The sequence below is a fragment of the Haliotis rufescens genome, unplaced genomic scaffold (genome assembly GCF_023055435.1).
Source record: "Haliotis rufescens isolate VD_foot unplaced genomic scaffold, xgHalRufe1.0.p SCAF_37, whole genome shotgun sequence".
In the NCBI taxonomy this organism is placed as follows: Eukaryota; Metazoa; Mollusca; class Gastropoda; order Lepetellida; family Haliotidae; genus Haliotis; species Haliotis rufescens.
This window is the reverse complement of record NW_025964079.1, coordinates 1,300,999-1,314,950: the sequence shown is the minus strand read 5'-3', so window position 1 is coordinate 1,314,950 and position 13,952 is coordinate 1,300,999. Positions and strand designations below refer to the sequence as shown.

The following is a 13,952-nucleotide window of genomic DNA, read 5'->3' as shown; positions in this document are numbered from 1 at the left end:
AGCGATTAACGGGATTGGTTGGTCAGGCTCGCTGACTTGGTTGATGCATGTCATCGATCCCAATTGCGTGGATCGATGCTCATGATATTAATCACTGGATTGTCTTGTCCAGACTCGATTATTTACAGACCGCCGTCATATAGCTGGAATATTGCTGAGTGCGGCGTTAAACAACAAACCAACCAACCAACCCAATCGGAGAAGTGCTGGAATCCTTTTCAATATTGGTATTCCAATGACTGAACAATGTATAATGTCTCAATACTCTGTCAAATTACCTGTTCACAAAACACTTAAAACTTCATGGCATTTGTTTTCAAAAGGTTTATTTTACAGAGAAATATAGACATGACTTTGATCAAACATTCGTAATACACAAACATCCATACAAAATATACATGTTCATATGATTCGTGATCTGTCTGACACTTCAACATGTACACATGTGATATTGCAGCCATTATGTACAGCAGATGACAAAATCCCCCACAACATGGTCCGACCAAATCCTAGGTCCAGTCTACAGCTGTAATCAATGGTCCAAAGACTAAGTGTAGTAAGGTTTCTTCCTCTAGTAATAGCATCTAATACCAGATATGCCAATCATGATTTGGGCGGAATCGTTACAACATTTAGAACCAATATATATATATTATATAATGATAATTATTAACATTTTTGTTAAATATGTTACCAAATGATTTAATTGTATATTTTTTATACGTCAACATGATTAGTATGCTAAAAGAGGGTGTGTGTGTGCACACACAACCTCAGGATCTCTGTATGATAATACACTTCAATACTGTCACAGTAAAAATAAACCAATAAAACCTATTGTTCGTCCGCTGTCTCCTTTGTGACTGGACCATGACTGGCTGGCTGCATGTGTGGGGGCAATATTTATGTACACTCTAACAAAATACTCTGTATTCAATAGTTATCCTTGGAATTATTTTTTATTAAAATGTCACCCAAAATAACAAACTAAAATTGTATAGAAAAGAGTACTTTTTTCTAAGTAACTCAAATAAATATTTAACTATTAAACAGAATTAATAAATAGCATAAGTTATAAAACATGCTTCTCTATTTCCATGATGGATGTCATAACCGATCTGGAGATGATTGCTTGATATAAGATCTATCAAGTCTATAAATAACAATCAGAATAAGTAAGGAAAAGATATATGGATGAACAACTTCTTTATTACAATTAGGACCTTCTCCACTCCAGAGTAACTGCATCTTAAACCTACTCCACTGTATAAACACTGCCTCCTTTCCTGTATATATACTTGTCAACCATACTCTGTACATCACTTGCTTGATAACGGTGTTAGAACCTACACCGAAACGTCGCTCCTAATTCTAATAAAGAAGTTGTTCATCCATATATCTTATCCTTACTTACTCTCCAACTTCTAAATACCTCTCAAAGAAAATAACAATCAGAATGACAGACTAGTACAAGGCAAAGATAAATTACACGTGCAGGTAACATTGTGCCTTCTGTGATAATGATAAGCAGGTTACTGATATGTACACACATCTAATCAAATCTGGTGGATGGATACGTCAGAAAATAATGTAAAATCCTTAAAGCATTATACAACATACGTTCCATGATCAATATTTTCTGAACCTCAACCTCGTGTTCTTTCAGATTACACACATCAAATTATGCATGTAGAAGATTCCTAAGTTGTGCTTTGTCTGATGTCAATATTTATTTTGTCTCTTTTTGATAAGTATGAAGGAAGGGAGATAATTCTTCATGGAAAACAGAAGTAACAGCTCAATATTGAATAGGGGTGTCACGATACAGGTACCTCACGATACGATACGTATCTCGATTTTGAGGTCAAGATACGATACGTATCTTGATACAGCAAACCGGGCCTTTAATGCATAAATTTAGAAGCAAATGTTTTAATTACATATCACATTCACAATTATGTGTTCTAATCACTCTCAGTAGATTATTTTGTAAAATAATAATACTTAGAAAAGGTTGATTCTGTTTATTCAAACAAGTGTCAGACACTAACAAGTTTTCGTATGTGTCAAATTCCGAAAATATGACATTTCGATACAAAAAGAAAAATCAAACGATACGTGAACAAATGGATACCGATTTCAATAAAATTTCGTACCGATATATATTTACATTATCTCGTATCGTATCGTGAGAATCGGTACAATCAGTGAATCGTGACATCCCTAATATTGAATATCTTGTATTTGAATGTTTTGATTTTATGAACAAGTACCCAATCAGATTACATAATCCCTAAATTTTATGTCTTCAGAAGAGGGGTAAAGAAGAAAATGGGATAGTGCATGGAGTTCTTTCAATTTACTACAGTTAATGTCATGCCATGATTTATGAAGAATCAGGTTTTCTGTCAATTCTTTTGAGTAGTATATTATTGAATGCATAAGAGAACACAGAAAGGAATGAACACTTCAGGGAACAGATTGTGGTTAAGAGAAGGTATTTTCGGACCACTCCTTTGTGAACACCTGATCAAGGACGCTTTCTTGGAATGAAGGCAGGGATATGGTCAATCTAAGTGTACAGGACTTATCATGGTGTCCCTCTGAACTGAAAATAGGATATTTGAGAAACTACGAAAACCTATTTTTATAAACCTTTAATTGTATTTTTAGCTGCCAATATTGGTAAGTTGATATAGACATGGTAAAGCAGTTTCACCCGAAAATCACAAACCATCTCTGCCCACATATTTCTATATCAACCAATAACAGGTAATGTGTTATTTTAACATATTTTGTCTTCCCTGGATTGATGATAAAATGTTCATTGGTCAGCAGGTGAGGTTACAAAATATTAGAAAAAATAGACAGACACAGACAAGGATTCATGCACACATGTAGATGCAAATACACACATACACACACACACAGTGACATGCATCCACACACTTTTGCTGTAGGTCCTGCGAAAAAAAGAATTCGGCTTCTCTTTTCCAAGGAAAACATCCTGTGTCTTGCGGCAGTGACCAAAATAATATTCCGTCTAACAACACTCCTAGGTCCCTTAGGAATATATAATGGTGAGTCGCTTAAACATCAAGTTCTGAATAGCTAATAGCGGTATGAGATGTGTAAAAGTATGACTTTGTTTTCAGGGCTGAAATGACTCCCCAGTTCACCTAAATATCAAACTTCATAGTACAACATATTTTAAAACAGAAATAAGTTTCATAAATCTTTCATATTCCAAAAACGGTATTTTTTAGTTTTTGATCTGGGAGGTCAAAATTCAATCACTTTTCAGGTCTAAAACCTGTTTTTAACTTTTTTCATTCACTTACAATTCAGTTGAAATATGTTCAGGTTCAGTTTGAAGAATTCAATGATTTTATAGCGTCATGTTTTAGCCATGTCTGTCTCACCTGTTAGAATTGGAAGTGGTTACAGAAAATTACTGATAACTTTTGCATTTTAAAATAATGATAAACATATTTTTAGACTATTGGCTGTTATTGAGTATTAAATGCCTGAAAATTGTGATATTTGAATCCTCCAGTTAGCACCATTGGTTCCAAATGAAATCTCCTGACATTAAGTACACAATTACAACCAAATATCTGAAAACACATGTTTATTTCCAAACTGATTTCTACTGAAAAAAATATATCACAAAATCAAAAGATATCCACAGTTTCCCTTGAATTGGTTATCCTGATATGTGTATCTCTTGTGGTGAGGTGAAATGGGGTTTAACATCGCGTCCAAGATTATTGCACTTATACAGCGACGTGCATGTACGTGTGTGTGTTTGTGTGGCTGCTTGTACTAGTCCGGACTGATGCCGAATTATAGTGCTAGCCCACTGAGATACCATGCCGCAGTTTAACATGAATACCCCACTCAGACACAGTATACTGACTCTGAGCCGACCAGTCCTTGTTTTAGCCCTTAATGCCAAGCGCCAGACAGGGTAACAACATGTACCATCTTTTAACGTCTTTTGGTATGACGCGTCCGGGGATTGATCGATCTCCGGTCAGACGCTCTACCACAAGACCACAGAGGCGGTGTATCTCTTGTGTATCTCGTGAGTATCTCATGTGTATGTCGTGTGTATCTTGTGTGTATCTCGTGTGTATGTGGTGAGTATCTGTGTGTGTAAGTCGTGTGTAAGTCGTGTGTATCTCATGTGTATCCTTTCACACCTACTGATACCAATGGTACAAATGTCATGGAATCTATTTGAACACATCCCAGCTTTTAGTCTCATTAAAATCAGATCTTATTGCTCTCTACCGCTACACATGATCTGAAGTGTGAGTGAGTTGGGTTTAACGGCGCTTTTATCAGAATTTCAGTTATATCACATGGTGTCAGCTTACTGTTGGAGGAAAGCCCAAAGTGATGCAGGTCTCAGATGTTTACCACTTCGGTGAAACCTACGAGTACGGGTATGGTGCTGACAAACCTAGAAACATAATCAGGGCAAACTGGGATTCGAACCCACAATCGTAGGTTCCTGGCCTGCCCATGGGGAAATCTGCACAGCGAATCGTGGAGCCTTACACGACTAGGCCACCCATGCACCCCCCCCCATGATCTGAAGACATCACATTACAGGCCACTTGAGAATGACATCTCATGAACTTTAAACAATCAATCAAATGACTAACAGGAAGTCGATGTTAGCCAATCAGAAAGCAGCTTTCTCAAGCTTTACGTTTTGAGTTTCAAATGGTGACTTCCATTCCAGACTATACACTTTAAAACATATTTTGTCCTCAAGTTCTCAATTCAAAATTTTCAAACTTAACAAATGATAATTCTGGAATGTGAAATAGAATTTTACACAACCATTTCAAATGTTTATCCCATTGAAGCAAGATATAGATGACATTTTTGACCTACTGATATTGGTTTGTTGTTTTTCACCGCTTTTAGCAATATTCCAGGAATATCACGGCGGGGGACACCAGAAATGGGCGTCATATATTGTACCCATGTCTGGAATCAAACCCTGGTCTTCGGCGTGACGAGCGAACGCTTTAACCACTAGGCTACCTGACCGCCCCTTGACCTACTGAATCTCTTAGAGGTCACGCACATTTGGACTTTCCCTATAGCATAAGCAATGCTCTGATTGAATGGATGAAAGGATATCCTCAGACCTTTTTGTAGCAGTAGCGAGCACTAAGATCTGATTGTAATGATATTGCTCAGGTTTTGACATTGAGGTTCTTCAACATACGTTCAATGCAATATTCACTAACAAGTTGCTTGAGATCTACAAAGATGGAAAACAACAGTAACAAAATTGGTGGGTGTGTTTAACATAAGATCGGGCTGTCATTGACCGATTGGGTCCACTGATACAAGCAAGGGGATGAGAAAAACAATGACATAACCATTAGAATATTGGCAAACCTTTGCCAACAATTTGTTCAACAAAAATTACTTGTACACATTCTTAAGATTAATAATTAGCAATATAACAATTGAAAATGTCTAACAATGATTGAAATCTTTAACGGCTTAATAGCGAGCCTATTTTTTCTTTTACTTCCTGATCAGGTTCATTAGTGGATGTATTAAACATGGAAGATATTTGGATCTTTTTATGTGTGGCACAGCTCAAAAATCATCAGTGCTGCTAATGCGTATTTATCAGCATAAAACACATGTATTTTCTTACCAAACTTAGAAAACCATAGTGCCATTGACACTGACTGGAAGCAACTCCTGCAAACGTGATATTTCAAATGAGATAAATAATGTATTTCATCCCTAAACATACTACTCAAAAGATGTTAAAATTTTGGGTGTTCTTCACTTCTTTTGAGTAGTATATATGAGTAAAACAAGATGTCATCATATCAATACATTCCATTCCAGCCAATGACAGCCACAAACAAGATAACAATGAAAGCTGTAACAATAGCAGCATGCTGCTCTACAGTGGAGTGGGATGAACAGTGGGAAGACCAGCATCATCAACACTTCACACAATTGTACACTTACTCTGTCGCCTGGATGCACACACGTTTACACTTACTCTATCGCCAGGGAACTCACACGTTTGTACATTTACTCTGTCGCCTGGATACACACGCGATTATACACTTACTCTGTCGCCTGGAAACACTCACTTTTGTACACTTACTCCATTGCCTGGGAACACTTACGTTTGTACACCTATTCTATCCCCTGGGAACAAGCGTTTGTACACTTCCTAGATCCCCCGGGAACACGCGTTTGTACACTTCCTCGATCCCCCAGGAACACGCGTTTGTACACTTCCTCGATCCCCCGGGAACACGCGTTTGTACACTTCCTCGATCCCCTGGGGACATGCGTTTGTACACTTCCTCAATCCCCCGGGACCATGCGTTTGTACACTTCCTCAATCCCCCCGAGACCACACGTTTGTACACTTCCTCGATCCCCTGGGGACATGCGTTTGTACACTTCCTCAATCCCCCGAGACCACACGTTTGTACACTTCCTCGATCCCCTGGGGACATGCGTTTGTACACTTCCTCGATCCCCCAGGAACATGGTTTCGACTTATTGGGAAAAATAGGGACCACACTGCAAAGCGGCTGTATGTATTAACAGGTGATGGAAGAGTGAGTGAGTGAGTATGGTTTTACGCCGCTTTTAGCAATATCACGGCGGGGGACGCCAGAAATGGGCTTCACACATTGTACCCATGTCGGGAATTGAACCCGGGTCTTCGGCGTGACGAGCAAAGAAGGTAGTGTATACAAACCTGTGAAGTATTGACGATGCATAACTAGACACAATCAAAAGGTCACAGGAGAGACTTCAGATCTGGAAGACAATCTCGTCATGCCAGCCAGTCTCAAATATAAGCCAGTGAAATGAGCTCGAGGGATGACAGAAATCAAGTTCGGTTTCTGGTGAGACAATAAATGGACAAACCCAGTGCAAATATACTGTCGGGGAGACGTAGCTTAGATCTCATATCTGGCTGGCTGTACACACAAAAGGCACAGTCATCAGGTGGCTTACATCCATAGAAATAGTGAGTGAGTGAGTTGGGTTTAACGCCGCTTTTAACAATATTCCAGTTATATCATGGTGTGTCAGCTTAATGTGGGAGGAAAGCCCGAAGTGATGCAGGTCTCAGACGTTTACCTGTTCGGTGAAACCCACGATCACGGGTATGGTGCTGACAAACCTAGAAACATAATCGGGGCAACCAGGATTTGAACCCACAATCATAGGTTTCTGGCATGTTCAAGGGTCGCAACTCTGCACAGCAAATCACGGCGCCTTAGACGACTGGGCCACCCGTGCCCCCCATGAGAATTAGATGGGATCTACCATTATTTTCTTGAGAATAGTGCGCACCCATGTATAATGCGCACCCCCTTCTGTGGTTTTGGAAAAAAAGTGCACACTATACTCAAGAAAATACGGTAATGATTTCGTAGAAAAATAGAGAGCACAGGGTCTATTCAGGGACTGAAATCAGAAGGTAGCCATTGAACCTACATGGAAATTACACTTGGATTTTCTGAGTTTGATCACATAAAATATTTCTGGAAACAAACAAGGCCTAAAAATTAAAGCGATGATTCTCAGGGAAAGACGTCTTAATCATTAGCACTGGCTAATTCTTTTCAGAAAAATAGAAAAGTGTACTTCACATTACAATTTCAATATTTTGTCTTGTAGTGGAAAATATGTGTTTTACTACACAGAGGGGTAGGCTAACATTCGAACGAATTACGAAAGTAATGCTGTTAATCATTCACTACATACCTGACAGTTTATATGCAATAATGTTCTATTATTTGTATCAAATGATTGACACTCTACCTAATATTTGTATCAATTTCGTGAAATGCTTTTTATTTAGTTTCAATTAGGGCTGGGACAATACACTAACTGTCGATCCGATATGTATCACGACACCTTGCTCACAATCCGATACATATAACCATACTCGCATGTGCTCTTACCTATGGTGCGTAAGCCATCATTTTCATAAACAGGATGGCCAAATACCTGGCACATTGACAGTTGGTGAGTGAGTGAGTGAGTGAGTTGGGTGCAAATATACTGTCGGGGAGACGTAGCTTAGACCTCATATCTGGCTGGCTGTACACACAAAGGCACAGTTATCAGGTGGCTTACATCCATGAGAAATGGTGAGTGAGTGAGTTGGGTTTAACGCCGCTTTTAACAATATTCCAGTTATATCATGGCGTGTCAGCTTAATGTGGGAGTAAAGCCCAAAGTGATGCAGGTCTCAGACGTTTACCACTTTGGTGAAACCCACGATCATGGGTATGGTGTTGACAAACCTAGAAACATAATTGGGGCAAACCGGGATTCGAACCCACAATCATAAGTTTCTGGCGTGCCCAAGGGACGTAACTCTGCACAGCGAATCACGGCGCCTTAGACGACTGGGCCACCCATGCCCCCAATTGACAATTAAGTTGGCAGTGTCAAGTATGGCACAATGGATGAAAGTTCTTTTCACAACTACTTTTCTCCCTACTAATTAGTGTTTGGTGTAACAGGTATTAAAGCAAACACTATTTTACTGAGTGTGCGACTGTGATCGGTACTTGTAGCGAGAAGTAAACACTCGCGATCCATCAATGCATCAGTGTATTGTCCCACCACTAGTTTCAATACTGATTGTCGTTAGACATCAATAGGCAGTATTTGTACTTGAAATACCACACATAGGTAAAAAGGGCTGGGATGGGTAACTCGGGTACTGAGTAGGACCATGTACCCACAGGACTACCTGGATCCGTAGTTAGTCACGTGATATATTGTTTACTGACAAAAACGCACCATAACTCAGTGTTTACACGTAAGTCGCTAATGTTTGCATTTGATCTGACGATGCACACATTCCTTTTGACTTGTATATGCTTGAGTTAAGATAAAGCTACAGTCAACTTCAGTGAACGCATCTGATCATTTGATAAATGTATCTAAAAAGTTTTGGCTAGGGCTGCGGTAAAGCAAATTTCCAATCCCACATTTTGTTCCAAACTCTTGAGACCTACAGCGTGTACCTGGGTAGGATCAGGTGACAGGGGGTCGGGTAGTACATTTTGACTCGTCCCAGCCCTAATGTTATCAATAATTTATACCATATTTCCTCTCCAATACTCCTCCCATCTGGTGCTGTAGAACAAGGGGGGCTGTTTTGTGTCGTGCTGCCCTCACCAACACTGCAGACATGAGGTGACATACTACCATTGTTGGCATTGAACCTGGACCTGATGCAAGGGAAGCAACCCTGTCGACCACCAAACTCACAGCAGGGCTTGGGGAATATCACCGACATCAAGCAATCATAGCATCCCGGTAATGAACCTTTCCTTCTTTCATAGGTTTGGTGAGCAAGTTAAGTGAGTGAGTGAATGAGTTGGGTTAAACATTGCTTTTAACAGTATTCCAGTTATATCATGGCGTGTCAGCTTAATGTGGGAGGAAAGCCTGAAGTGATGCAGGTCTCAGACGTTGACCACTTCGGTGAAACCCAGGAGCACGGGTATGGTGCTGACAAACCTAGAAACATAATCAGGGCGAACCGGGATTCGAACCCACAATCGTAGGTTTCTGGCGTGCCCAAGGGACACAACTCTGAACAGCAAATTGCGGTGCCCTAGGCGACTGGGCCCCCGGTGAGCAAGTTAAAAATGGGAGAGAGCAAAAAACAACTTCATGGGAGGGGTGGGAGGGGTAGAGTAGCCTATGTACAAATGCATGTTTGGGGACTGATATGAAAGAACAGACAATGGATAGGTATCTGTTCATAATATTGTGACTTTCATAACTATCGCAAGGTTGCACAATGAGTGAATGTCATGTAAATGTCAAACGGTTGGGAACTGTACATCCTCCCCTGTGTCAAACTCCGTAGCTGCCATCAAACAAAGCAATTTTCGTATCTTCTCGGAGAGGAAATATGTCATTGAGGTGGTAACTATGGTAACTAGATGCTTTGGATACTGGATAAACATAATGTCCAATACACATTGCTCGATTTAAGGAATCTGATTCAAGTTACACCAGGCAAACAGAAACACTGATTTGACTTTACCAACATCTGAAGTGACCATATTGATCATGTGATCCCAAAGTAGACAACTTCCTTCATGTCAGTGTGTCATGACTTCCTCCACTCGATGCACTGCACCGATGATGTATCTGACTGACCTACATATCGAAGTGAACGTTCGACTACTCAAACTTTTCTAGGATGGTGGGGAACTGGATGACTTTCAGGTCGACACCACAGTCGCAGACAACGCCCATGTTGCCGACCACCTCCAGATGGCTGACTAGGGAGGCTTGCTCTGAATCTTCCAGTCCGATCCTCCTCATCAACTCCCCCTTAGAGATGTCCCAGAGATACAGGCAGCCCTGGAACAGAGAGTGAGTGAGTGTGTTGGGTTTAATGCTGCTTTTAACAGTATTCCAATTATATCGCTGCGTGTCAGCTTAATGTGGGAGGAAAGCCCGAAGTGATGCAGGTCTTAGGCTTTTACCACTTCGGTGAAACCCATGCGCACGGTATGGGGCTGACAAACATAGAAACATAATCGGGTCAAACTGGGATTTGAACCCACAATCATAGGTTTCTGGCGTGCCCAAGGGATGCATCTCTGCACAGCGAATCGCGGTGCGTAAGACGACTGGGCCACCCGTGGCCCTAGAAAGGACATGAATCAGTTGGACCGTCCTCATTCTCTGTACACACAGCACATCCCCATGTGGAGTTCAATGTAATAAGGTGAGGTGAAATGGGGTTTAACGTCGCGTCCAAGATTATTGCACTTACATGCTTGTACGTGTGTGTCTGTGTGGCTGCTTGTACTAGTCCGGACTAATGCCGATTTATAGTGCCAGCTCACTGAGATACCATGCTGCAGTTTAACATGAATACCTCACTCAAACACAGTATACTGACTCCGAGCCGACCAGTCCTTGTTTTAACCCCTTAATGCCGAGCGCCAGACAGGGTAACAACAAGTACCATCTTTTGGTATGACGTGGCCGGGGATCGAACCCCGGACCTTCCGCTCTCTGTGCGGACGCTCTACCACTAGACCACGGAGGCGGTGTCAATGTGATAAGGAAATATAAAGTAGACACAATGTATGGATAACAAGTTCATTATTTACAGTAAAGGTGACATTTTGGAATAGCTCTTTATACTGTTGTCGAGCAAGGAAATATAGCATGATACTTCTCTGAGGCTGCAATGTTTGTAGAGCAAACTGAAGCAGGAGAGTATTATTCAGTATCTTTATTTGAATGTACTTAACAACAGATTCCAGAGTTATCATTGGTCATATGACACACTCAGAGAAGATCTGATTGGTTAAAACAGGTCATTCTATTTTTAGCAATTGGGTTTTCCATATGGCCTATTTAAAGAAGATCTGATTGGTTAAAACAGGTCATTCTATATTTAACAATTGTTTTCCGTATGACCTACTTGAAGAAGATCTGACAAGTTAAAAACAGGTCATTCTATTTTTAGCAATTGGGTTTTCCATATGGCCTATTTAAAGAAGATCTGATAGGTTAGAACAGGTGATTTTATATTGTGCAATTGGGTTTTCCATATTACCTACCAAAGAAGATCTGATTGATTCAACAAGTCATTCTATATTTAACAATTGTTTTCCATATGACATATTTAAAGAAGATCTGATTGGTTGGAACACATCATTCTATATTTAGATAGTTGGGATTTTCCACATGTGGAAGTAGTTGGTGTAACTTACCTGTCCCCCGGTCACCAGCAGGTTGGCAGTGAGAAATGTCAGGCAGCTGCTGTAGGCCCCCTCCTGCACAGACAAGACACACATGTACATCACCCCTCCTGCACAGACAACACACACATGTACATCACCCCTCCTGCACAGACAACACACACATGTACATCACCCCTCCTGCACAGACAACACACACATGTACATCACCCCTCCTGCACAGACAACACACACATGTACATCACCCCTCCTGCACAGACAACACACACATGTACATCACCCCTCCTGCACAGACAACACACACATGTACATCACCCCTCCTGCACAGACAACACACACATGTACATCACCCCTCCTGCACAGACAACACACACATGTACATCACCCCTCCTACACAGACAAGACACACATGTACATCACCCCTCCTGCACAGACAACACACACATGTACATCACCCCTCCTGCACAGACAACACACACATGTACATCACCCCTCCTGCACAGACAACACACACATGTACATCACCCCTCCTGCACAGACAACACACACATGTACATCACCCCTCCTGCACAGACAACACACACATGTACATCACCCCTCCTGCACAGACAACACACACATGTACATCACCCCTCCTGCACAGACAACACACACATGTACATCACCCCTCCTGCACAGACAACACACACACGTACATCACCCCTCCTGCACAGACAACACACACATGTACATCACCCCTCCTGCACAGACAACACACACATGTACATCACCCCTCCTGCAAAGACAACACACACACGTACATCACCCCTCCTGCAAAGACAACACACACACGTACATCACCCCTCCTGCACAGACAACACACACACGTACCTCAACCCTCACCCACCCCCTCTACACTCACACCCTCCCTCCCCACCCACTCTTTCCCCACCCACTCCCTCTACACTCACACCCTCCCTCCCCACCCACTCCCTCTACACTCACACCCTCCCTCATCCACCCACTTTCTCCTCCCCCACTCCCTCTACACTCACACCCTCCCTCCCCACCCACTCCCTCCCTCCCCACCCGCTCTCTCCTCACCAACCCCCTCTACACTCACACCCTCCCTCCCCACCCACTCTTTCCTCACCCACTCCCTCTACACTCACACCCTCCCTCCCCACCCACTCCCTCTACACTCACACCCTCCCTCCCCACCCGCTCTCTCCTCCCCCACTCCCTCTACACTCACACTTTCCCTCTCCTTCCCCACTCCCTCTACACTCATCCACTCCCTCTACACTCACACCCTCCTTCCCCATCCACTCTTTCCTCACCCACTCCCTCTACACTCTCACCCTCCTTCCCCACCAACTCCTCCCCACCTGCTCACTCCCTCCCTCCCTATATGCCTCAGTCATGTATACAGGTGTCTCACCATGTCCAGGTAGTGCAGAGGGTGGCCCCTGTTCCTCTCCCACACAGAAAGTCTATCATCCAGGCCCAGACTGACAATGTAGCTGGCGGTACAGTCCAGGGCAGTCACGGCTCCGTCATGACCCTTGAACTTGTGTATGCACATCCCAGTGAGGAGCTCCCACACTCGAATGTCCCCGTCGACGGAGCCACTGACGGCAGCGTTGGGTGGGCCCTGTGGTGGCAGGATAGACGTGTGAGTGAGTGAGTGAGTGAGTGAGTGAGTGAGTGAGTGCGTGAGTGAGTGAATGAGTGAATGGATGAAAGAGTGAGAGAAAGTGAGTTTTGAATGAGTGAGTGAGTCATAAGTGAGTGGGTTTTGAGAGAGTGAGTGAGTGGGTTTTGAGAGAGTGAGTGAATTTTGAGACAGTGAGTGAGTGTGTTTTGAGTGAGTGAGTGAGTGGGTTTTTAGTGAGTGAGTGAGTGGGTTTTGAGAGAGTGAGTGAGTCATAAGTGAGTGGGTTTGGAGAGAGTGAGTGGGTTTTTAGTGAGTGAGCAAGTGTGTTTTGAGAGTGTGAGTGAGGGAGAGAGTGAGTGAGTGAGTGACTGCTGTTTAATGCTGCAGTCAGCAAATTTACAGCTACATCATGGCATCCTGTAAACAATTCATTCTTGGGCAGGTGAATCAGAGATTGAAACAACAGGAAGACATTGTCATTGATACCCCTGTCATTTTAACTATGTGCACAAAATGAAAAAAGTAAAAATATATAT

General features: G+C 42.2%; 1 protein-coding gene and 1 long non-coding RNA gene across 2 annotated transcripts in view; both read right to left on the bottom strand.

The window, feature by feature from the left end:
- Window positions 1-309: 309 nt before the first annotated feature.
- Window positions 310-6,737, bottom strand: LOC124140430. Its single transcript, XR_006861917.2, has 2 exons — window positions 2,896-6,737; window positions 310-2,804 (listed from the first exon to the last, which is right to left on the bottom strand). It is a non-coding gene; the product is annotated as an uncharacterized LOC124140430 (long non-coding RNA).
- Window positions 6,738-9,525: 2,788 nt separating this feature from the next.
- LOC124140470 (sterol regulatory element-binding protein cleavage-activating protein-like) overlaps window positions 9,526-13,952 on the bottom strand; it is a 54,807-nt gene continuing 50,380 nt past the window's right edge. The window contains exons 23-25 of the mRNA XM_048381209.1: window positions 13,201-13,413; window positions 11,793-11,855; window positions 9,526-10,422 (exon numbers count right to left, since the gene is read on the bottom strand). Coding sequence (XP_048237166.1) covers window positions 10,240-10,422; window positions 11,793-11,855; window positions 13,201-13,413 — 459 coding nt within the window. The 3' untranslated portion in view covers window positions 9,526-10,239. The remainder of the gene's footprint in view (window positions 10,423-11,792; window positions 11,856-13,200; window positions 13,414-13,952) is intronic.